At 46.5% G+C, this 25,868-nt stretch overlaps 1 protein-coding gene across 1 annotated transcript in view; it reads right to left on the reverse strand.

Annotated features, from left to right (window-relative positions):
- Ccnjl (cyclin J like) overlaps window positions 1–15,503 on the reverse strand; it is a 54,698-nt gene extending 39,195 nt beyond the window's left edge. The window contains exons 1-2 of the mRNA XM_021648690.2: window positions 15,339–15,503; window positions 14,853–14,957 (exon numbers count right to left, since the gene is read on the reverse strand). Coding sequence (XP_021504365.1) covers window positions 14,853–14,915 — 63 coding nt within the window. The 5' untranslated portion in view covers window positions 14,916–14,957; window positions 15,339–15,503. The remainder of the gene's footprint in view (window positions 1–14,852; window positions 14,958–15,338) is intronic.
- Window positions 15,504–25,868: the final 10,365 nt, after the last annotated feature.

The following is a 25,868-nucleotide window of genomic DNA, read 5'->3' on the forward strand; positions in this document are numbered from 1 at the left end:
TGTGACACAGGACATAGCTGTCTTGTGACATGCTTCCAAAGGAAAAGGATTCTATGGGCCAGTTTGGGAAGCAATACAAAAGCATGTATCAACAGTCCCTGGGACATTTGTCCAGTGAAAAAATATTTATACAATTTTGGGGAACTGTACACTAAATTAATTTTGCCCTAGAATACCGCCTCTACCACCTCCTTTTGGGGGAGCAGGACAGCAGTATTCCAGAAAGCTTGGACTGAAACAGTGTTTTCGGGGGGGGGGTTGGCTGAGGGGCATATGCACGTGCTGGGAAACTCCAGAGCATCCACAAGGCGGGGCTCTGGTGAGAATCCCTCGCTCAGTGCTTCATAATCTGATTCCCCTAAACCCCGAGGTTTACGAAAAGCCTTCGGAGATTAAGAAGCCCAGCTTCCGACTGCCAAACTGCCTCGGTAAGAATTTCCCTGTGGCCACGGTATTAGCAGCTTGAGAAGGAGCTTTGACAGGCTGTAGAAGCTGGTATGAGGAAGCCCCAGGCAGCCAAAGGTTGGGGTGCCTACCAAAGGTACAAGGACCAGGGTAGTTGGACTAAGTACTTGAAGGTATTTAACCCTTTAACTGCACACCCGTACCCCCTCTCATGCTCACCAATTTATATCTCACAATATGCTGGTGGCTTCCATTCCTCTGTAAACACTGGCCTGCTTCCTCCATGGAAATCTTGTGCTATTGCTTGCTGGACTGAGGAACATGCCACCCCGAGGCAAGAAAAAACAGGCCTTTTTTTTACTCCTTGAAATCCTGCTCCCCAAGCTTCTACACCTCTTCCAGGACTTGATGTATGTTTGGAATTTTCTTCAGTACGACAAACAATTTTACATGCCTTCTGATAAATAGAGTGCTACCTGACAGCCAGCCAGCCAGACTGAAAATACAACATCTGGGAGCCTATATATTTCAGAGGTGAGGAAGCCCCATGTACAACTAAAGTGGCTGACAGGAAGTGGAGACTTGCAAATCTCAAGAGGAAAATGCAAGGAGAGGGGGTGGGGCTCTTCAGAGGCCTCTCAGCTGGGCCCCAGGCTCCCCTCCTCCTCTCAGCCTACTGCTTCAGCCCAAGGAGGCATTTTCCTCCTATGCAGCCACTATTTCAACACTCTCCAAAAGCCAACAGTGCCGGCAACATCCTGTTCTGCGGAAGTTGGGCTCAACTTCCTTCCAGCAGGGTGGGAAGTTATGCCTGTGACATCTGTCCCTCTGGCCCCCTGGACGACTCAGTGAATGGCAGATGGGTGAGTTCCACGTATCTCCTCGTTCCTGAGAGCCGAAGTCACTGACCCTCACTCAGTACCAGGCTCAGCTAGGATGGCCGACTGTGACCACACACTGCTCATGTCTGCTCACCCCTCCCTGGTCTGCCGCCCCACTTAGGCCCCTGAGACCTCCAAACAACCCCACAGATAACATGCAAGGTTCTCTTTCATCACCCCTGACCCCAAGGTCTTCAAGTCAGCCAGCTTCCTGATATGAGCACATCCCTCATCCCTCCTGGACTAGGATACTCCTCACCCCCCCTACACTCTCTTATCTAGGGTCAGACCAGTGTGACCCTGCTTCATTGGTGGCTCTGTAACTGACCTAATCCGTGCAACTCTTTTCTCTGGGTCCCTCTTCCATCACCTCCTCCTCCTTCTCCTCCTCTTTCCTGGCTCTCTCCCTCTCTCTCTCTCCCACCCCCACCCACGTCTGCTGGGGAATGAACCAAGGCCTGACAAGCTAAACAAGTGCTCTGAGATGGCAGCCATCATTGCCACTCTTCTGCTGAGGCCTCTAACGTGCCTCACTGATACTCCTGGCTGCTGTCACTCTTCTTCCTTTTATAGCTTCTCCTGGGCACCTTAATGCGAAGCCCACCGTGGATCAATGGGAAATTAACTTCCACCATTACTTCCAAGTGGGGTTCTGCTCCCCTGACCCCTCACTCCCGAGTCTCTCAAATGATGGACAGCCGACCACATGGACCAGTAATTCCTCAAGACCGGCTTACAAATAGAGGCTCCTCCCTATGCAGCATTCAACAGTGTCCTCTTCAAACGTCTACCTGGAACTTCAGAATGTGACCTTAGACACAGAATCAAGTTAAAATGGAGTCATAGTGGATTAGGATAGTTCCTTTAAAGAAAAGAACATAGGCTGGAGCAGTGGCTTAGTAGTTAAGAGTGCTTGTTTCTGTAAAGGATCAGGGTCAGTCCCTAGAACCCATACTGTGGTTCACAGCTATCCATAAGTTGAGTTCCATGGGATTCAATGCCCTCTTCTGGCCTCCAAGGTCCGCAGGCACACAAGCGCTATGCAGACATAATGCAGGCACAACACTCATACATATAAAGTAAGTCTTAAAATTTTCTTAACTGGAAAAAAAAAAAAAACAAAAACAAAACAAACAAAGAAACAAACAAAAAACCAAACAGACCAATAGAAGACAAGGTAAAGAGGAACAGAGGGAACATGTTGTTAAGACATCAGGAACAGGAGAGATGCAACTGGAAGCCAAGCAGTGCCACAGACTGCCACCCACCAACCAGAGGCTGGGAGAGGCAGGAACAGGTCCCCTTCTGAGAGCTGACACCATGATTACAGCCCTGTACTTCAGAACCAGCAGAATGCAGTTCTGCTCTTTAAAATCCCGAAGCTCCTTCTTTGTTACAGCAGCCCTAGCAATTACATTCATCTCTTAAACGCCTGCCTCGGGGAATCAAGGGTTCAGGAGATAGCCAGAGTACAAGCCACTCTTTCTTGTACTCTGCAAGTCAGTTCAACAAGGGTTAAAAAGGGCTCAACATCCAAATCGCAGCGGCTCCCGGTGCTTGGTGTGCAGTCAGCTGAGGGGAAAATAAGAAATAGCACAGAAAAGGGCTGCTGGGAATGTTTGAGCAATTATTTCTACCTCTTCCCCCTCTTCCTTCCTCCCTTCTTCAGACAGGGACCTCATATATCCTAGGCTGACTTCCACCTGGCTATGTGTCCAAAGATGACTTTGAACTTCTGATCATCCTGCCTCTACTTTTTGAGAACAGGAATTATAGGTATGTACCACCATGCTAGTTTATATGACGCTGGAGATAAAATCCAGAGCTTTGTGTATGCTAAGCAGGCACTCAGCCACCTGGGCTACATTCTCAGCCTCTCTGAAGCAACTTCCATAACCAGATAAAATTGTGGGCAAGGCAGTCTCGGGCAGGCACCCTGTAGGTGTCCAGTAAACAGCAGCAACTTCCTTTATTTGGCAGCTTGTCCTTCAAGATTGCTAGACAGTGTTTCCTTCTGGGACTCTCCAAGAACAATGTTTCCTGTGAAAACTCTGGGCATGCCTGGTCACAGAGCTCCTATATTCCAACCAGGGAGCAACATGCAGGCTTTTGCTTCTGTCCACTGGTTCTCTTGACCCTAGTGCCTAAACCTAACGGTGGGCGCTCTTCTTGTGCTGGTTCACACTCCACTGCCTTGGATGGCTGCAACACCCCTAATAACCAGGCTCCAATAACTGGAGCCAGCATGCCTGCCGCACACTCTTTCACAGCTCTTCCATGTACTTTGGGGATAAGGTCTCTAGGGAGACCAGTACCCCAAAAACCAAAACTCCTGGTCCATCTTCCTATCTTCCTCCAGATCAACAAGCCAGTTGCTGTGGGGCTCATGCATTGCGTGACTGTGACATGCTACCCTGGGCCGTGCTAGAGAAACTCCTTCATACCTGCCTCTACCTGCCCTCACCTTTCAAACATCCGCTATAGTTTGTCAGTACTCCCCAGGCAAAGCCTCTCACCTGTTGTACAGGGGCAGTGTGGGGGACAGTGAGGGGTGAACTCCGAGGAGTCGTACTAAACTTTCCAACCTACTGGCTTTGTGGACCAAGTTAAATTATTCCGTTCTCTAAACTTAGCACATCCCAATCTGGAAAGTCATGGGACCCACTCGAGATGGTTGTACAAGGGCTTAGCAACAGAAGGGAAATCCATCACTTAGCGGACAGTTGAGCACTCAGTAAATGGTGCTTATGGACATCAACTTCTTAGCATACAGTAAGCACCCATTAAAGGGATACTGTCATTACTGTCTCTTATGGCCATTAATATGTGGCTATAAGTGGTTTTATATGAGTGTTCTTAGGTATGTATGCTAAGTAAGGTTCTTGGAGCAGATTTTGGGATATGGTTTCCCCTGGCAGAGCATCAGGATGGCGGGTTACATGCGGAGCTCATTAAATGCTGCAGACAAAGAGGCTCCATAGTGGGCCACACTGAGCGCCGATAAAGATAAGATAGTCCAAAGTTTGCTTCCCCTACCCTCTGACTCAGAGGCAGCAAAGCCTAATGGTGGATGGTTTGACTTCTTCCCTCCTGCTTAGAATCTCTACGCTGAGAAATGTTACCTCCTGGGTCGTCCCCATCTCTGGCAAGGTATCCCCCATCGATCTGACGAGACTTTCTGGAAACAACTTCTCAGTTAGTTTTTAAAGCAACTATAAGGTCTGAGCAAAATTTCACAAGATTATAGTCTTAGAAGGCTAAAGCAGGAGGATGGCAGGTTTGAGGTGAGCCTGGGCTCCATAGTGACACTGCCTATAAACAAGAGAACCATGAGAACTAAACTCTGCAATATTCAGGGTGATGGAGAACTGTCTCTGTGGCTGGGTTCAGGGGATGCTTGTAGAGAGGAGGATGAGAGGGCAGGAGTGCTAAAATGCTCAACTGAGTCTTCGTTTGCAGCTCTGTCAGAACCAAAGCTAGCAGGAAAGGAGACCGGTTTTAGCGCAAAGTCAAAAACTTTGTACAACTTATACCCACCTTCTCACACAGCTCGGCATTGAGGAGGCAGAGGCAGGTGGATCTCCGTGGGTTCTACAAAGATAATTCTAGGCAAGCCAGGGCTACACAGAGAAAACCTGTTTCAAAACAAAACAAAACAAACAAAAAAAAAAGTAAGTCTTGAGTCAGAGGTGGTGGCATACACCTTTAATCCCTGAGCTCAAAGGTAGAGGCAGGTAGATCTCTGTAAGGTAGAGACCAGCCTGGATGACATAGAGTTCTAGTCCAGCCAGGGCCTCACAGTGACAACAACAACAGAAAAAGCTATGTCTTGGCTAAGGCGGAAGTCCAGGACAGCTGGTGGCAAGGTTTCACAGATCTAACTTTCCTACTCACTAGGGGCCTTGGGCATACATTTAAGGTCTTGAGGCTGGTTTTCTACAAGTTTGGTAGTTACGAGTACCTGGGCCACCTGTCCCTCTAGACTGTGGTAGGAGGGAAGCCTATGGAGGCAACTGTGGGCTGTAGTGCACAGTCCTTGGTTGCATAACATGTCTGTGCTGAGCATGTCCTAAGCACCTCCTGCTTGGGAGGAGAAGCTGCAGTCCTTGCCCTCAGAGGCTAACCGTACGGGAGGGAGGCAGGGACAGGTATCCCTGTGGCTTGCTGGCCATCAGTGTAGGGAATGGGTGAGCTCGACAAACCTTCTTGTCTCAAAATATAAGAGGAGCAAGGCAGACATTTATGAGACAGAGGCAGGCAGATCTCTGTGAGTTCAAGGCCAGCCTGCTCTACATAAGAATTCCAGGCCAGCCAAGGCTGCATAGTGAGAGCCTGTCACACACACACACACACACACACACACACACACACACACACACACGTGGGGGTGGAGCAGACAGTAGGCACAGAAGGGAAGTGCAAAATAAATTTGTCTAAAAAATTTTAATAGATAAAAAAAAAAAAAATCAAGGGCAAAAAAACCCCCCCAACAAACAATAACAAAAAGTCATAATGGTTAGCTTCAGAGTCAGAGGTGCTCTAAACCGATTGGATTTTTTTTTTTCCTGGTGACCAAAAATATTCACACTGGAAAAGATAAGGCTGTCTATGCAATCCACTCTAATGACTCCAGAGTCTGGCACCATCTGCTCCAGTGACCTGCAAGGGACCCTGAGCCTCCGCATAATTGAAACTCTGCTTCCAAAGCATCCAATTACCGAGTAGCTGCCACTTGCAGTACACGCTGCAGTGCCAGGGTTAAGAGGGGGCAAGAGTTTCCACCGGAGACTCCCAACAGCCCTCACTCAGCTCCTCACAGGGCTTTGGGCCCATTCACTGAGGCAACTGGGAATTCATCCGCCTCTGAGAGGCCTAAGACTGTGACCTTCCCCGCGCCTTTCTCTTTGGGGACTTCTCACTCTGGAGTCCCCTTGTTTTTGCATGTAGCCAATGAGACATCACTTTTAGCTAATCCCAGGCCACTGCATTTTTAAAAGGAGGTTCCATCCGGGCCAGCAGCAGCAAAGTTACTGTGAAGCGGGCATGCTCACTGGCCATAATGTACACTAGTGCACCCTCTTGAGGATTTGATTGGTGACATGCAAGTTTCTTACGCTCGTATCTGGTCACACGCAACTCCATTTTAGGAATTTATCCCTAGACAGACGGGAAGATAAGGCTCATCGCCACAGTGCCATAGGCAATGAAGCGATTTGCTTGAAATGACCCAACAGACATTCAGGGGAAGGATGGTGGATCAGACAGTTCTAACAGACTCCCGAAAGGCAGAACAGCACAGGTGATTCGCAAAAGCATCCTGTCAGGCTGAAAAGCATAGAAGAGGGCCTGTGTCACTCCACTTACACACACATAAAACTCTAGAAAAAAAAAAACTAATTCTAAACTGTAACAGAGAAAAATTGATCAGGGACGGTCTAGCGTAGGAGGCAGGATTGGACAACTGAGAGGAACAAGGGGGCTCCTCAGGTTCACAGAACATCTGTTGTCTTGATCGTGCTAGTTATGTGTACTCATCCTTGAAAACTCACAATGCACTGTAAACTGTATGCACACTTCAGACCTGTACACCATAAGATATGTCAGTATGTCCGTCACACTTTTTGTGTGTGTGTATGTGTGTGATTTTTTTTCGAGACAGGATTTTTCTGTGTAGCCTTGGCTGTCCTGGACTCACTTTGTAGACCAGGCTGGTCTCAGACTCACAGCAATCCACCTGCCCTTGCCTCTGGGAGAGCTGGGATTACAAGCATACTCCACCGAGCCCAGGGCATCCACCGCACTTGAACTTGATAAGAGCAAGTATCAGAACTTTGTCCCACAGCAAAAAGAACAATCAAATCCTGGTGCAGCCATGAAGTAAAGCATTGCACACGATGTTGGCGATGAACACTTAAAGGCAAGGGTTAGGCATAGTGGCATGCTAATTTCAGCGCTTGACCTACAACAGGAGTTTCACAGGCTTACTGGATTTATTTTCTTAAGTGTATATGGGAGTTCTGTCTGTCAGTATGTTGTGCTCCACATGAGTGCAGTGCCCAAGGATACCAGTAGAGAGTGCTAGATCCCCTGGAACCGGAGTTACAGATGGTTGTCAGCTATCACGTTGGTGCTGGGAATCAAACCCAAGTCCTCTGGAGGAGCAGAGCAGCCAGTGTTCTTAGCCACTGAGCCAACCCTCCAACTGCTTTTGTGTTTATTTTTTGCCGTTTTTCAAACAAACTCCCCCCCCGTGTGTGTGTGTGTGTGTGTGTGTGTGTGTGTGTGTGTGTGTGTGCGTGTGTGTGCAGCTCCACGTGACCTCATTCTGCCAGGTGCTTACATTCTAGAAAAACCTCTGACTACATTCCCTTTGCCCAAGCAGTTGAATGACTGAAGGAGACAAGGACCCAGTCAGGGGCACAGGCTCAGGGCCAGCACTAGCCTTAGGAGCTGTGCCTTCACTTTGCTATCAAGGACAGGCTTTACCAGCAACCAGGGGGCCAGCCCAATTGTTACATCCCATGCTTCAGGGCTGGAGGGTCACATAAAAGACATGTCCTCATCTTCTCCCCGGGACAAGAAGAGAGTCCCTGTTCACATTTTGTACTGTCCTCTCACGAGACACTTACAAGGAGTCAGGCCTCAGGGTACAGGCCTGTCACTCCAGCTATTTTGGAGGCTGTGGCAGGAGGATCAAAAGTCAGGCTAGCCTGGGAAGCTTAGTAAGACCTTGCCTCAAAACAAAACTTAAACAAACAAAAAAAAAAAAGCTGGGTGGCGGCAGCACATGCCTGTGATCCCAGCACTCGGGGAGGCAGAGGCAGGCTGGTCGCTGTGAATTTGAGGCCAGCCTGGTCTACAAAGTGAGTCCAGGACAGCCGAGGCAGAGAGACCCTGTCTCAGAAGGAAAAAAGGAAAAGAAAAGAAAGGAAAGCAGGGTTAAGTGGAAGAACACTTGCCTAGTATATATGAGGTCCTCAGTTCCATTCCCAGTAACACACACACATTCCGAATATACAGGCGGGATGCAATGTGGTCAGGGGCTACACAGCTAGCCAGCTGAAGGAATGCCATTTGGGCCCTCAACAGCTTTTCATCCTTCTTGAGCATCAGTCTTCCATCCTGGCTGCATCTTCCTCTTGGGCAGCTCAAGCCAGCTTAAACTTCAGCTCTTCAGTTCAGACAGAAGGAACGCCTTCTCTGTCCTATAATCTTAAGTAATATTCACTTCCAGGAAGGAGCCACCAAGGACAGCTGCTTAGAGCGACGCAGAAAACCACAGCCGTGAGATAGCCCTGCTGATATAAGCACGCTAGCACTAGTTGAGACTATCACTGGGCAGACTCAACTCTTCTTTTTTTTTTTTTTTTTTTCCAGGATGTCTTTTTATTGGAAGGAATGGGTGTGTCTCCGATGTATGGAAAAATGGCCCTTTGTGTACACAGGATTTCAGAACCCAAAGAGGAAACAGAGTGGAAAACCCAAATGGACAATAACCAAGCTGAGCCGCTTTGCTTATCAGCCAGCTTATTTTGTTCTTTTAGGGAATTCAGCTTAGGCTCTCAGGAACGCTAGGCAAGCCCTCTTCCACTGAGCTGTATTCTCTACCTTTACGTCATTATTTCTTATTTATTTACTTCATGTTTTTGAGACGAGGTATTACTCTGTAGCCCGGGATGGCCTGGAGCTTTACGTAATTCAGGCTGTCCCTAAACTCAAGGCAGTCTTCCTGACCTAGCCTTCTGAGTGTTGGGATTACAGAAATGAACCACTGTACCTGCTTTCCTCTGTTCTTTTTAAAGTTAACTTTTGAGACAGGGTGTCAGTAAGTTGTCTCAGGCTGGCCTTAGACTTGCTCTGTAGCCTAGGCAGGCCTTGAACTTTCAGTCTCCCTGCCTCAGCTTCCTGAGGAGTGTGTTTGAAGACCTGCACTGTTAGGCTTGACTCCTATTCAGATTTTTGAACATGGACTTGGGTCACATTTTTCATTAAGGAGAAAGACTCGGCCTAGTGTAAGGAAATTAATGGAATTTAAGAGAAAGAGTTGACAAGTGACAACAGCTTACTCTGCCTACCCAAGGCATGCGGTTGCAGAGGCCGTGTTTCAAGGCAAGGATGATCTTTCACAAGTGAGACAGCAAGCATGGCCAAGATCAAAGAGGTTGTACTTGACAGTAGCCCCTCTGAATGCCCAGAGTGAGGCCAGCACCTGCAGCCGCTGTCTTCTGGGCATGGCTTAGAAAAAGCATAGTTCCTTGAGAGCACAGCACAACAAAACAGACTACAGCATCTTGAACAACAGAGTTTAAGTCCCTTTCCGGCTCTGCTGATGTTTTCACTCTTTGCTAAAATATTTTTTTTCAAAAGTGACTTTAAGACATGTATTTACACTGTGCCTTACAGGTCCCTATGGCAAAATGGGATGAATCCCAGCAATGGAACCAAGATGGGGAGGGAGGGAGTGTAAACAAGATAATATATGGAGAGATTCTAGCAAGGTGTAAAGTGTATAGTAAGTACAGCAGCCAAAACAGTATCATCACTGAACGAAAGCTTTGTTGTCGCTGTTTTGGAAGATAGCAGCATTAAATGCAATCGCAAACTACTAAATATGTCTATGTCCTTTACTGATCCACTAGTTAAAACAACATGGGGACATAGCTTGGTGGGAGAGCATTTACCTGGCAATCACTGGCCCTGGGTCTGATCCCTGGCAATGCAAAGAAAAATGAAAGCATAGTTTCACAAAGGCAAGGTCTTCTCAGAGTGCGATGAAGTAGTTTCAGGAAGTAGGAGAAACGTGTCTGCAGAGCAAGATCTCAATCTAGGGCAGGATGAGCAGACCCTAAGGCACCCCATGACTTCCATCCCAGGAGACAGGGAGGAGCTGGTGGAAAAGCTTTTAGGCTTTAGGGTCTTATGAGCCCAGAAAGCTAGATTTACTGTGTCATGTCAAGGTGGGGGATTGCCTTGTGGCATTGGGAAGGATGAATCTACCCTGAAACCTCTGGAAACAGGTCTTCATGCAACCCAGCATTAACTCGCGGGCATGAGGAAGGATCCTCGAACATCTTCCTTGCTTGCATTCACCCCCTCCTTCTAGTTAGAGATTAAGGGCTAGAAACTGACCATAAATCCACAGGAGATGAGAACAAGATTTGTCTATATTTGCTGATTGTTCAGTTGGAGGTAAAATTCAGGAAGGAAAATGGATTCCCCCTGGCTGTTTGGGAAACATTATTCCTATTCCTCAATAGGTAGTCGTTTCTCCCCGCTACTTACAGTATACCTTGGCCCAGGCCAGGACATCTGCCTCTGTGGCTAATTATTTTCTTATGATGCCACCCAGCATTATCTGAGAGGACAGTATCCAGGTGTCTAGGGAGCTAAGGAGGTATTTCTCCTTGGTTCTGTGTCTGACCTGCAGCCAGCACTATGGCCTGCTCCAGCCTAAGCAGGAGCACCACTCCCCAGTCCAATGCCAAAGACCAGGCATAGGGTTCCAGAAAAGCGCTTCTGTACAGCTATTCAACACATTTGGGTGAAGTCCCCGGGCTCCTTTCTCTAGCTCCTCAGCTTGATGTGCTTGCATCAGGTAAGGAAGCAGTCCCTGAGTTCTCTCTACACCAGAGGCTGCACAGGGAATGTGGAGGCATAGTGCAAACCTCATGCCCACAAGCTGCTCACGGCCTCCTTTGAGGGAGTAGTTACTTCATGGATGAAAAAGATCACGGAAAAAAGTAAGTGCAAGATTAGTGGGGCTGAGACACACAGTGGGGAGGATGGACAAAGCTTGCAGGATGAGAAAGGTGAGCCTCAGGGTAAGTACTGTCTGTGCCCTGCTCCTATGCACATCCCAAACATGTGGAAACCAATTAGGTAGAAGAACGAGGACTGTATTAACTTTAGGCTTAGGAAGATGCATTTTTTGAGGGGTAAAAAAAAAATAGCTCTGGGATTAATCTTGTGCTCAAGAGGGTGTGGATCATAAAAAAAAATATCAGTACCACTCTCCATGCCTCCCAGGTGGTCGAGATACACTCCTCTGTCATGTTCAGTGCACGGGTGAGGAGCAAACCCAAGCCTTAGCTGAGCACACATTACATGAAAGGGTCCACTGCTCTCCCACAATCCTAAGGGGGAAGGCAGGACCCCAGCCACATACCTTCCACATAGCTCATATTCTTAGATTGCCTCCCTTGATCCTTATAGTCCTATAAAATATTTCTCTCCACTTCATAGGAGATAATATGGATTGATTCCTTTTCATCATTTGAGCATACAAGGAAGGCTCCATTCCAGACATGGAGGTCCCAGAACTGCCTGAGACAGGCTTAGGCAGACTCTTGTGAAACACATATTTTTAGAATCAGGAGAAAGATAGTAAACTAACAGTAGACGATTTCAGATAGTAGGAAATGCTATAAAGAGAATGAAACAGGGTGATCTAACAGTGACAGGGTTGGAGTGTGAATGCTAAATCAGTAGGAGTCTACTAGGACACAGACTGAGAAACACAGACTGCAAAGAAACAGCCTGTACAAAGGCCCTGGGGCATGAAGAAGCTTGACATGCTCAAGGGACAGAAAGGAAGTCTGTGTGGCTCCGAGGGAGCCTCAAGATAAGGGAGTTGGCCAGGGAAGCTATGTGAAGAATTCCAGGTAATAGTGGGGACTGGGAATTTTACTTGAACATGCATATGGGTGTTTTAGCTACATGTATGTCTGTGCACCGTGTGCACACAGTGCCCACAAAACCAGAAGACAGGGAGTCGGATACCCTAGGACTGGAGTTACAGATTGCTGCGAGCAGCAGTGAGTGCTGGGAATTGAACCCGGGTCTCCTGCAAGAGGCGCCAGTGCTCTTAATCATGGAACCATCTCTCCAGTTCCCTGGGAATTTTATGTGAAGTGCAACAGGTCTTGAAGCAAGAAAGTGACACAGTGGAATTCTGGTTATAGGAGAAGGCTGAACCACAGGCTGAGAGGAGGTAAATTAGTCAGCTCAGGAGATGCGTCATTACTGATTTGCATACATAACTTAGACTTGTTTATATGGTGCTAAATTTTTCTAATTGCTGTATGATGCTACACCAGACTCTCCCATCCGACAAAGTGGGGCTCCCACTGTCCCCGAGATGACAGGTTTGCCCACCAGGAAAGGATGGGTGCTACTGATTACGCAGAAACAATGGTACAGCTTGTATGCAAACATGCCTTGTGCTCATCTGGCAACATGCAACAAAGGGTGAGCCTCTACATGTGCCAGGCACTTGTAAAGTTGCTCTACAGTATTAGGAACATATTATTAGAGTTGATGTTAATTTAAAAAAAAAAATATCCTGCCTTGGAAAGGCAAAAGACCAGACCTTGTTCCTCAAAGACAGATCACCACGAGTACCAGTCTCTTAATCAGGCAATTTTCACTTAAAACTCCATCAAGCCAAACTATCTTAAACAGCTTTGAAGAGGGAGAAGATACATAGTAAGAATACAGTCAAGCAGTATTTGGAGGATGTGGTACATTGTAACTAAAAAGACATGAGTTTTGACCCTAAGGCCAGCTTCCAACCTGGAGTGTCTTAGGCAAGTTACATTGTTTCCACAGAGCTTTCTCTTCCCATCATGCCCTGAATGCAGAAATGGCAACTACTTGAGTTCCCTTAAATCAGGAAGGCAAGCTCCCCAGTGGTCCTCACTGCCTTCATTCAGCCAGTACTTCTAGAAAAGGACTAAGAACTACTGTTCCATGAACAACCCTACCTCCTCTGGCCCTGATTTCTGGCCTTGAACTCCAGTCTCTGAGTGCTTAGTTAAAGGTGCTAAGTACTATGTCCTGCTTTTGAAAAGAGCCACTAGAACCCGATTTTGTCTCCAGATCCCCAGACTGGAACTTTCTGTTCTGGAAAAAGCAAAGTAACATGGGAAAGCTAAGCCAGGGAGAGACAGGTCAGCACGTAAAGAAAAAGAGAAAAAAAAAAAAAAAAGAATAAAGCATTAGTGTGACTGGAAAACATTCACTCCCCAATGAGGCAACCCTCCTTCCCTGAGAATCTGGGGGCTCTTTAAATAGGACTGCCACAGACACTGATTACATATGTACTGATGGTGGTGGTGGGGGCTCCATTCTGCAGGGACCCACATGCCCCAGGAAGTCCTACGTTGGCCTGACAAACCAGTTGAAAACACTTCTCCCTTAAATTCACATCCACCTGGAACCTGAGAATGTGACCTTACTTGAAAGTCACATCCTTTCAGATGTCCCACTTAAAGTTCAGTTGTGTGCTATTAAGTTATGGTGGACCCCTACGGGAAAACGGTCACAGACCCTCAGACAGACCATACGAGGTGACACAGAGGCAGATAGTTAGGAAGCTAAGAGTGCCTCCGAAAGCTGAGGCAACTGGGCCATGAATTTGAGGACTGTTTGGACTATACAGTGAGTATACAGCTAGCCTGGGCTCCATAAGAAATAGGCTCAAGAACAAATGGGAAGATCATCTGCTGCACCCTTCTGAATCAGAGAATACATTTTTTGCTGGAGGATGCCCTCCAGCTCCCAGTACTTTGTTACTGTAGCTCCGCTTCCACGCTTCACACAACCTTTCTCAGCCCTGGGACAGGAAGGAAGCAACAGAGGAGCCTCCGATCCCTGGGTGTTCCCAGTTTCCCAGTGGCCACCAGCAGCCTGGGGAGGTGAAGTTGAGAGGGGATCAGGTTTCAGCCATCCCTACCTTCTACCACAGGAGGCCAACTGTCTGGGGAATTTGTGTTTTCTCCCTTAGCTTTCTAGCTTGCAACCTCTTTCAGTTAGATTAGTGTTTCCTTTCTTTCTTTTGTTTTGAGACAAGGTGTCACTATGTAGCCCTATCCTTCCTGGAATGCACCATAATGATTCAGCTGGCCTTGAACTTGTGGAAATCCTCCTACTGTCTCCACAGCGCTGGGATTACCTTCAATGGTTTTTACATTTCAATGGTCCAGGTCCTGCCTGAACGATGTAATCCCACCATCTACCTAATATTTCTTTACACCGAACTGTAACTTTACTACGTTTACATAAATTTATTTAGACATCTGCTCTACCACTGCCCAATAATTTTATCTTAAAAGCAATTGCTACATCATTATTTACAATAAAGGGGGAAAATCAGCATCGTATACAGTATGCAGAACCTGCTGTGTTCTGTGTCTTCGAATTACACGCTGAAATGGATATTCAGTATTTTTTAAAGTCAATTCTTGTATCACTTAAAGTAATCTTGGAAGGCAACCCAAGGGAATACAAACTATTCTTCATTTAGTTGTTTGGAACTCTGTTTGGAACTCTGCACTCCTGAAAAAAAAAACGACTTCAAGTTTTTTTGTTTGTTTGTTTGTTTGTTTGTTTTTTAATCTCTTGGAGGAAGACCACACTCCTTGCGAAGGTAAAAGGGCAGGCGCACAAATAGAAAGGGAAAAAGAGTTCTGAGTTCCCACACGGGGTGTCCTGAAGACACCTACAGGAGAGCGACAGTGACTCTAAATACCCAGTCCTTGCGAGTGACAAGGGCGGGGAAGGACTGACCTTCTCGCGCAGGGTGCAGTGGACGTCTGAGGCGACGCGCCCTTCCCACCACGGCTCATCCATCACAGCCGCAGATCCGAGGCTACCGAGATCTCGGGGCGCACCCTGCGGGGACAGCGGGAGCTTCAGCGATCGGAGACACTTCCCCTACCTCGCCCTCGGTGGCCCGGATCCTCGCCAGTCCCTGTCCCTGTCCCGGACGGGCGCCCCCTCCTGCCCCGCTGAAGCTGGCAGTCGCCCGCTGTCCTGAAGAGCCAGCGGTGTCCCCCTCCCCTCTCCCCGCCCTCCCAACCTGGGCAATCTGGAACTGAGTGCAACAACTTGCAGAATTTCCAAGGTCCCCTTCTGCAAAAGTTGCAAAGTTGACGGCCGCGGTAGCTCGCCCAGGGTTGGCTGGGTCACCGGCTCTGAGTCCCCAACTCCTCCCCCGCCTCCCAGCCTTTGTCCTGCTCGCACATCCTGCCCTCGAGCCGGGGCGAGACTCACGCATCGCTGTCCCCGCGTGGAGGGTCGCGGGTGGAGGGTCCCTTTCCGCACAGGGCACGTTCTGCCCACCGGTGGCCGTCTGGCCCCCGGTCTCGCGTGCTCGCGACCACCGCCTCCGCAGCCCGTCCGGCCCGGCCACCGGCGCGCCCCTGCGTGCGCTCGGTCCCGCCGCGGCTAGCAGTTCGGGCCGCCGGGGGCCTCCCTCCCTCGCTCGGGGAATTGGGGGCCGGGCCTCGCGCATGCGCCGCCGGCGCCCCGCGCCCCGAGGGGCGGGGGGCTGGGAATGGCAGTCTTTCTTTCCCCGGCTCTGGGCAGTGTTTTCCTGTAAACCCTCCTTTCTCGTCCAGGGGAAAAGCTAGGCTTTACCTTCCTTGGGACTCGCGGGGGGTCCCCAGTCACCCTGCCAGTTTGATCCTGGGGCCCGGGGACGCGGCGCCACCTGCGCGCCCCGCGCGTGGACCCACCGACCGGGGCGCCCCAGAAAGTTCTGACTTCCGCCTGCGCTCCTCCTGCCAACCTGCAGACGCTTCCACCTGTCTTTCTTTTTCAGCCCGTCCTGCGGAGGGGAGGCAGATTTCCAAACAATTCCCACTGGGGCCCCAGAAAAGCCACCCTTGGATACGCACGAGCTCCTCTTTAGAAAGGGGCCTCAGTGAGTATTTTATTGTGCCCTTAAGGATGCATCCATGCCGAGCGATGCAGGGAAACAGTCCTTGTGGCTGGTTGCGGGATAGAAAGCCCTTTCAATCCACTTGTTTTCAGAAAGCCATTTTCTGGAGTCCGCGGTATAATGGCACCACATCCCGCTGTGATGATTTTTGTAAGCCCTTGGATGGTTTCACTGATTTGGAATCAAACCCACCAACTACCTGGGTGTTTTTGCCCAGTTCCTTAACCCCTTGGAACTTGGCTTCAGGTAACGGGGGATCCAAACTGCAATAATCTGCTGAGGACACATTGTGATTAAATGATAAAGTACACGAAAGAGAATGACCACAAGGCCCCGTTAGTCACCAATCAGTAAAATAAGTACTACGAAAAAGACTTTGTACATATGTGTATATATGTACATATATATATATATATATATATATATATATTGTGTGTGTGTGTGTGTGTGTGTGTGTTTGTTATTTTGTTTTTTTCAGACAGGGTTTTTCAGTGTAGTCCTGGTTGTCCTGGAACTCTGTAGACCAGCCTTGCCTCGAACTTAGAGATCCACCTGCCTCTGCCTCCTAGTGCCGGGACATGTGCTATCATTGCCCAGCCACAGATAAAATTTTACCAGTAAAAAATATTCAGTTTTGAAAGCCTACCATAGTGGTGCATGCCTGCGATATTAGCACTCAGAAGGCTAGAGCTTAAGGATCAGGATTTCAAGGCCAGCCTAGGTTACACGGAAGTTTGAGCCCTGTCTAAGCTGTGTGAGATTTCTCCTTTCTTTCTTTCTTTCTTTCTTTCTTTCTTTCTTTCTTTCTTTCTTTCTTTCGCTTTGATTATCTTGCACTGAAAAGCAGTTTTAGCATTTATAAGCTCTCATAAAAATATGAAATACCTGGGTTTAAACAAATGTGATATATATGTGCAAGCATGTACACAATTCTTTAGCTCAGTGTGTGAAACCCTAATACTTTCACGCAGAAATGGATGGGGAGCACGAATAGGCATGCTATCAAAGAAAAAATTTTGCAAGGACAATTGCATGCCCATATTCACGAACAAACACAATTCTTGAAAACACAATTCTTTATCAAGGGTGTGCTTAGTGTTTGTTAATTTTTTAGGTTAGCATACAAACAAATGAGTTCCATTGTGGCATTTCTCACCTATGTGTCATTATACTTTGTTCTCAGCCATTACTCTTCCCCACCTTCGAGGGTTTCTTTTCAGCGCATGACTCCTAAGGTGGATAAAATGTACAATGTTCTTGGGAATGCAAATGCCATCTTTCTGGAAATCAGCTTAAACTAAAAAGTTCAAAAGCATCATTTGATCCAATTATTCCACTTTGGAGAGCTTGAGGCTAGGTTGGCATTCACAGTGAGTTCTAGACCAGCCAAATCTAGCTACATACCTCAACCTCATATCAAAAAACCGAGCAGGCTCACACACACACACACACACACACACACACAAACAGACATGCACACACACACACACAATCAAACAAACACTACTATGAACTCTTAGAGCAAGGAACTGGCTAAGAATGATCTTCTCAGAAAGGCATTTTTGAAAAGAATAAACAAGTACTGAATTGGGAGTAGGGTAACATTCACAATATAGTAAGTAAAAAAGATGGTTTTATTCACACACACAAGAATCTGGAAATATATACATATACGTATTGACTACAATCAGAGTGATGACTATGTGGGGAAGAAAGGGAAGGGAAAGGGAAGGAGGGAGTGGAAGGAATTGGTGCCAGCTATTAAACCTACTTGCACAGCCTAGGCAATTGTACTCTACCTCCAAGCCTCGCCTTCAGTCCTGGAAACCTTTAATTTACCCCCTGCCAGCATATCTGTGTTTTCTAAATCTCCTATAAGAGACATATATTGCTTTCATAACTAGAAAAACAAAAGAGTGAATGCTATTTCCAATACCCATATGCTACACTTGCTGGGGAGGCCTTCCCTCACCAACAGCTTACAGACTTGTATTTTGCACTTTTTTTTTTTTTTCTAAAAAAAACCCACATTATTTCTCTTTCAATAATCTCCCTATTCTGGTTATACGGAAAGAAGGGAGGTCTTGATTCTTTCCTAGTTTATTGACTTCCTTTCCTAAACATCAGCTATGAGTTTATCGAGGAATCTGATAACGGAAGGAAAAACGCACACTTTGGGCTTTTCTCTAGGGGCTGTTTTAAGAGGAGTCTAAACACACCCAGCCAGCCCTCTTTTGTGCATTCTCGGGACTCCCTCATTTTCCCACTATCTCGGAAGAATAAAAACACATTGCACCAATAAACAGACGCTTTTAGAGGTTAGTGGTTGGCCACAGGTGTCCTTAGGAGAGGCAGCTTCCTGTGCTGGCTACTAGGAAACAATGTAGCTGGGGTTACTTTTCCCAAACAGACCAAAAGTTTCTCAACCTTCAAAAACTAAATTCTTACTAAGCGCTTATTATAAACCAACAACCACTCCTTCACTCTCCGCCTCAAAATCTGACAGTCAAGGAATCAAAGGTTTGAAGCAAAAACATTCTAGCCACCCTCGAATTTCCCGTGTATAAAGTGAGAGGAAAAAAATCCCTGCCCATGACAGTCTTAGAGAGCGTGAGTCTAGTATCTGCACCATGTTATTATCGACTGTTAGCTCTGCAATAAACCTTTTCTCTCCTTCCTCCCATCTGCCCCCTTTCGTGTGATACATGCTCTTCCTGGTCCCAGGCTCATTCTGTTGCTAAGGATAGCCATTAGCTTGTTTCCTTAAAAAGCGTCTTATGGGGATGGGACACTAGAGAGATGGCTTGGTGGTTAAGAGTGCTTGCTGCTCTTGCAGAAGACTGGAGTTCAGTTCTCAGAACCAAGTTGCAGCTCACAACTCCCTGCAACTCCAGCTCCAGGCAACCGAATACCCATCTGATGTCCTCTTTTGTCCTCCTTGGACACTTTCACACAATTGCACATATACACGTAAGTAAAAATAAAGAAACTTAAAGCGGCTGACAAAGAGCTGGGTTGGGGAGCAAGGCTGAGTTAGGGTGCTTGCTTCACTTGTACAAAACCCTGTGTTCAGCCCCCCAGAACCACAGAAGCCAGGTGTCGAGGTGCACACCTGTAACCCCAGCATTCAGGAGGCAGAGGCAGGAGAATCAGAAGTTCAGCTACATAGTGAGTTCAAGGCCAGCCTCAGCTACAGCATGTGCTTCCTTCCCCTCAAAAGTGACCAGTGATATGGGTGGGAGGATGGGGGTGGGTTACACTCCTGTAATCTCATTACTCAGCAGAATGAGGCAGGAAGATTACTGTGGGCTTGAGAACAGCTTGAGCTATATAACAAGCATGAGGCCATTAAGGGATCTATAACAATACCTTATCTTACCTTCCTCTGTTCTCCAGATGTATACGTCTCTCTCTTTCTCTCTCTCTCTTACACAGAGTGACCTGTGTTTGCCAACATAGACATTGTTCTTCTAACGGAGCATGCTATGAACATGCCCTTGTTCTTTCATGACAATGCCCACAGAAATTCGTGGCACTCTAGCGTCCCATCATGTGGGTCCATCCTGATGGGTATTTTCTTTGGCTGAGCAACAAGATTGTTTGCAGCCTTTTTAATTTTTTTCTAATTTTAATTTTTATTTATTTATTTATTTATTTATTTATTTATTTATTTATTTTTCAGCCATAGCCACACTGTGAAGACTATCCTGGGCTGGTAGTGTTGTGGCACAGTTCCTTCAATATAGCCTCTTACTGGAAGGTGACACACACACACTGGGTACTGTTTCTTTCAGCTCTTATTACGCTTTGGTCTTTGACCAAAATCAAGTAACCCTTTCAAACTGTTTCTAGCCATGTGTTCTGAAGAATCAAAAGAGTGTTTTCCAAGTCCTCTAAGATCCTGACCTAGATAATAATTCTGCAAATTAAGCTCAATAAAACAGGAATAATAAAAAAGTAGCTTTTTTTTTTTTTTTTTTTGCTTCAAAACACAGAGTCTAGGACATTTGCAAATTTGCAAAGCTGGTCCACATTATTATTTTAAGTTTAAAAAAAAAGTAAAACCAACAAGGTACAGAAGGAAAACGTATCTCTTTCAGGCCCAGTCTCAAACATATGTGTGTGACCTATGTACTCGTATGGCACACTGTGCTAGAGGGGCTGTTTCACAACACACACCACAAAGACTAAATACATACATGCCTGCATTATCTAAACATATCATCATCTATACAATGTACTTGAGCTTTTATTTGGCAATTCTCAGGATCGAATCCAGGACCCAACCCACGCTATCACGCTAGGCACATGCTCTGCCACTGCATTACATCCCTAATCTGTTGACAGCCTAAGAATTTGTCTTTGATCCTGGGTTCTGTAACGACATCTTCCAGAATAGTAGGTGAAGCAAGGAGATATGTGCAATAGTGGTTTCTCGTCCTGCAGCCCACTGGGATAATTACATCCCCTGTGCCTTGGGAGCACAGAATTCCTCCAAATCCACGATGCATGAGATTCCAGGGGAGTTAAAGGCAGGTGAGCAAAATCTACAAGCAGGCATTGGACGGGGATCAATGGCAGCCCTAGATGCCATGTGTGCCATTTGAAGCAAGAACTTCCCTTGGACATAGAAAGACGGTATTGTACGTTCTAGGACCCTGTAACAGAGAGCCTCACTAGGTGGCTTAGCATCACAATAAGTGTTCTCTTGTCCTGGAGGCTGGAAGTCTGAAGTCAGTGTCAGCAGGGTCCTGCTGCCCCTGAACACACCAAAGAACCCTCCTTGCCTTTTCCACTTTTGGGTTGGTGGCCTTGGTGTGTATTCACAGGACACCACACTATGCTCCGTACTTGGGGTCCTCCTTCCTGTCCTCACCAGGACTTTCAAATCATATTGCACTAAGTCCCTATAACCCAGCATGGACTTCTTTTCTCTTTCCATTTTCATGTGTGCATATTTGAGCATGTGGGAACACGTGTGTGTGTGTGTGTGGGTACATGTGTACCTGCGTACACATACATATGGAAGCCTGAGGCTTATGTCAAGAAGCATCCTTGATCACTCTTCCTCATTCCTTGAGGCAGGGCCTCTGAACCAAACTCAAAGCTCCCTGATATGGCTCTTCTTGCTTGTGAGCTTTTCCTGAGGAACCCCCTGTCTCTGCAGTTTAACCATGGAATCCCCTTCCCTGCCCCCAGGACAGCCTCATTTTAACCACTGATGTCTACAATGACCTTCTTCCCAAGATAAAGTCACTTCAGCACATTGTTCGGGGACACAGTTTGTCCCTAGAGGAAATAGCACTTTAAGAAACCCCCCCTGGTATGCTTTCTTATGAGGAAAGGAAATAATGGGGCCACCCATACTTCCTGCTCTTTCAGCTCTGCTTAACTCATCAGTAAGCCAGAGGCAGGGAGCGTTGACTGGAATTTCATGTATTGGAAAGCCAAACAAAAGCACATTCGTTTTGTGTAGCATTTCCACCTTTGCGGTAAGAATGAAGGCATCCCCGCATGAAGCTCCAGAAAACAGGAGGCTGTACAGTCCAGTGATTCTGAGTGTAAGTTAAAATTCTGTTTGAAATTACATTTTTTTGTGTTTATTTATTTTATGAGGTGGTATTCATGAATCTATTCTCTCCTTCCACCATGTGAGTCCTGGAGCCTGAACTCCAGTCCTAAGGGCTTGGCAGCAAATGTCTTTATTTACTGACATCTCCAGCCCTATATTTGCATTTAAAATGGGAATTTATATAATATAAGAATGAATGATGAGACTCACACTGACAGGTTAAAATTTTCTTTATAAACATGTATTTTAAAACCATCAAGACAGGGCTGGAGAGATGGCTCATTGGTTAAGAGCACTGGTTGCTCTTCCAGAGGACCTGAGATCGATTCCCAGTACCCATACGGTGGCTCTCAACTGTCTTTAACTCCAGTCCCAGGGGACTCAGCATCCTCTTCTGGCTTCCAAGGCATGCAGAAGGTTTACAGGTATACAGGCAGACAAAATATTCACACATATAAGGTAAATAAATAACATTAAAAAAAAAAGGATTGCTAAAACCATAAAGTCGAGAGAGACAGAATGAAAGGGAAGAGAAAGCCCAGATTTCTGTAATGTCAGCACCACCTTTTCCTACTTTTTGAGCAAAGGCGCTGTATTTTTCAGTATTCAGTATTTCAGTGTATTCACTTGGCACCACTTTCCACAAATTATGTGCTCAGGTTCCCATCTTGTCTCCTGTGAATTTTATCCCTGTAGGAAATCCATTGATATTTCCTTCTAAAGATATTCCATGCTGCACTTCTCTTAACCTGGACTTTCCTCTACCCCTGTGGGGAAATCATTTGAGCAAAATGTTCCCTTTTGCTAGTTTAAAAATCATTATGGTAATTCTCAATGTGTGTGTGTCAATAAATATGAGAAAGGTGTGCCATTTGTGGGACGCTTAGCGTGTGCCAGGCACCATGCTACATTCCAAGCTGTCCCTAGTTTTTAAACAGTGGTCCATCCCCTCTCCTACAGTTCTCCCCATCCATCTCTGTTTCCTGTGCTCAGGATCCTTGAAGGCAAGAAAGGCATGTGTCTCTTTCACATTCGTGTCACCAGCACGCAGCGCGTGCATACAGTAAAGGAGGTGTCGATACAGGTTTTCTGAGTCAGTAAACTAACCTCATGAGGATAGCAGAACAACAGGGGCAGAGAGCTAAAGGAACCACCCTGTACAAAGTTGCTGCCCCCAGTTCCCAAGGGAGACTGCAAAACTTAGGCGGTCTTGGTTAAGCCACTTCTGCTCTGTGAACCTTCTTGATCCTATTTGTAAAAGGAACAAACCCCTTCCTTGAGGCATCAGCTCAGCCGTAGTGCTATTTGTCTTTGATCAGAATAACAAGTCACTCCACAAATGATACACTCTCTCCCACTTCTTCACAAATACATTAAAAACGACTGTAGCAAGTAAAGAATACAACTTTGTTATATATATATAAAGTCGCAGGGCATTGCTTTTCATTACCCAAAGCAAGTTCTGTGTCAGATCCCTACGGCACCTGCGTGATATTTACAGCCCCTGATCCTGAAGCACAGTTTTTCTTTTTAACTCCGTGTGGGCCACACACAGCCGCAGCCCGGGCCTCGGAGCCCTGGACAAGGTGTACAGTAGGAGCCTGTGAGCCCCACCGCGGCTTCTGTCGGGAGTTAGTGGAACAAGATGTTGCGAACTTCACGACTGCCGCAGGAGGAAATAAAAGGAGCCATTAACTTCAAAGACCCCAAGGGAGCCTTCCAGGCCTCCCTTTCCTGACAGACAGACAATGGACAGGAAGAAGGCAGAGACTGGACAGTAAAAAGTGACCAGACGAGCCTCCCTCAAGCTGGGGAGACCCTGACCTCCAGCCGCGGGGCGCTATTTCCCTTGGGCCACCAGGAAGCCAACGCTTCCAGGTGTGCTGGGGCCAGAAGAGAAAGGAGCTGGAGATGTGAGGCGTGGCCTTCTCAGCAGAGGACGCTGAGGCCAGAGCCGAGGAAGGGGCCAGTAACTCTATTTCTTAAAACTATAGTTAGATGTACTGGCTGCAATCTCAACACTCAGGAGGCAGATGGGGAGCCCCAGGTACCCAGGAGTGCCAGCCCAGGTACAAGAGGCCCTACCTCCAAAGGAACATTATTCGACCAGCTGGAAGAAACGGCGGCCGCTCTCAGGAGGGAGCAGGCTGGGAGTGGAGTTGAAAGCATGGGCTAGTAGGATTGTGGACTAGATGTGGGGCATGAGGGGAAGAAGGCAGTCGGGGTGGCTCCAAGTTTTACGGCCGCTGTAGCTATATCTAAGTGAGTGAGGTTAACCTCAGCTATCAGTGCATTTAGATGGATTGCCTGTCTTTCTGCATCCTCCACCAAGCCCGCACCATCACGCGTGTGCTGCACGCTGACCCCGGGCTGGAACGACACACGCTCACTTCCCGCCAGCACAAAACGGAGACCTAAGGGTTGGGTGAGACGGCCCCAGATGGTACTTCTGGTTAAATGAAGCACAAATGATCATGATACCTGTCATGGGGAGGGTTACCATGATAGCCCAAATTATTATGGAATCATCAGGTTGTTGTCAGATGTATATATAGTTTAATTTCTTGCTACTGTTAAGCCCCAGAGTATGTGATAAAAATTTTTATAACATGCCTTAAAAACTTTCAAAATTTTAAAAATTTTGATTAAATTTTTATTTATTTAGTGTTTAGTGTTGTGTATGTGCGCGCGTGTGTGTATGCGTGTGCAAGCATGTATGAATATACATGAGCATTCATGAGAGAAGGTCAAGAAACAATTTATGGGAGTTGGTTCTTTGCATTCCCCGTGTGGTCTCAGGGGTTGAACTAAGGTCAGGAGATACTGTTACTTGATGAGCCATCCTTCTGGCTTCCCAAAAACAGTTTTGTGGCTTCATAATGGTTTAGTATAAAAAGTATTTGATTATTTATCTATCCTATCTATCTACCTATCTACCATCTATCTGTCTGCCTGTCTGCCTGCCTGTGTATTTACTGTGATAGTGGGGACTGAGCCTACAGCCTCACCCATGTTAGACAAGTAGGATGCCACTAAGTTACACTCCCAGCCTTGCAGTGGATTCAATCAGTTTTAAAATTGTTAAATGTTTCAGAATTTAACTCAGATCTATCAGTAACTCTTATGCAGATCATGGCTTTTCTCCCTGTATTATAAACGCTGAAATAGAAATCCTATAAACGTAGTATCTTTAGGGATGGAAATGTGGCTCAATAGTTAAGAGTTCTGGCTACTCTTCCAGAGGACTCAGGTTTGGTACCCAGCACCTGTCCTTCACAACCATGTGTAACTCCCAATTCCAAGGGACATGATGCTCTCTTCTGGCCTTTGTGAGCACTGCATGTATGCGGTACACAGACACCTCTGCAGGCAAAAAACCGCATACATATAAAATTAAAAAAATTCAACGTTATCCGTTTCTTGTTTTATCAATAGTATCCTAAATCTTGCTGCCTCCCTGCCTTCCTCCCCTCTCTGTCCCTTTCTTTCTGTGATAGTCTCATTCCATAGCCCAGGCCGGCCGGGAACTCTGGGGCATACATTTCTAGAATGAAAATAGCTGTAACCAAAGGTGTGATGCAAATGGGATGCCCACATAGTGAGTCAAACATGACTCTCTTAGACACTAAGAGAGTCTTTCTGGCATAAAGTAACTTTGGGCTCAATAGATTGAAGGACTCAGTCTCCTCTCTCCAACTAAATATTTGAATACAACAACAACAGCAACAATAACAAAACTAGATAGGAGAGAATCCCTTCTGCCTGGGTGCCTTTGGGTTGAGACATGACATTCTCCTATTTTCTGACCCTGAGTAAAATAGTGGCTCTTCCTCAGTCTCCAGCACTCAGAGAAGAGCTCTGCCATGGGCCGTCCTGTTTATCAGCCATAGGGTTTGTGAAGCATTACCATCTATTTGGGTTTCTAGATTGTTCACTGTAGCTGCTGGAACCCATCAGTACCCATAAACACGAGAGCCAACTCTGCATAATCATTCATTCATTCCTTCACTCACTCATTCACTCATTCCATGCTGTGTTGATTCTAAATCATTGGAGAATCCTAACTTAAAGTTTTATCAACAGTTTTGGGACTTCTGAGACAGATCATGAATTGACATCCAAGAAAATTATACCCAAAAACATTGATGACCATGTTAGAGTAGGACATTCACCAAGGCTAACTTACCATTGAAATAGATATACAAATATATATGAAGTATTTTTATATATGTCACAGATATATGTGACTATATGAAACATATATAACTATAAAATATGTGCATTTAAA

The sequence above is a fragment of the Meriones unguiculatus genome, chromosome 11 (genome assembly GCF_030254825.1).
Source record: "Meriones unguiculatus strain TT.TT164.6M chromosome 11, Bangor_MerUng_6.1, whole genome shotgun sequence".
NCBI classification, from domain to species: Eukaryota; Metazoa; Chordata; class Mammalia; order Rodentia; family Muridae; genus Meriones; species Meriones unguiculatus.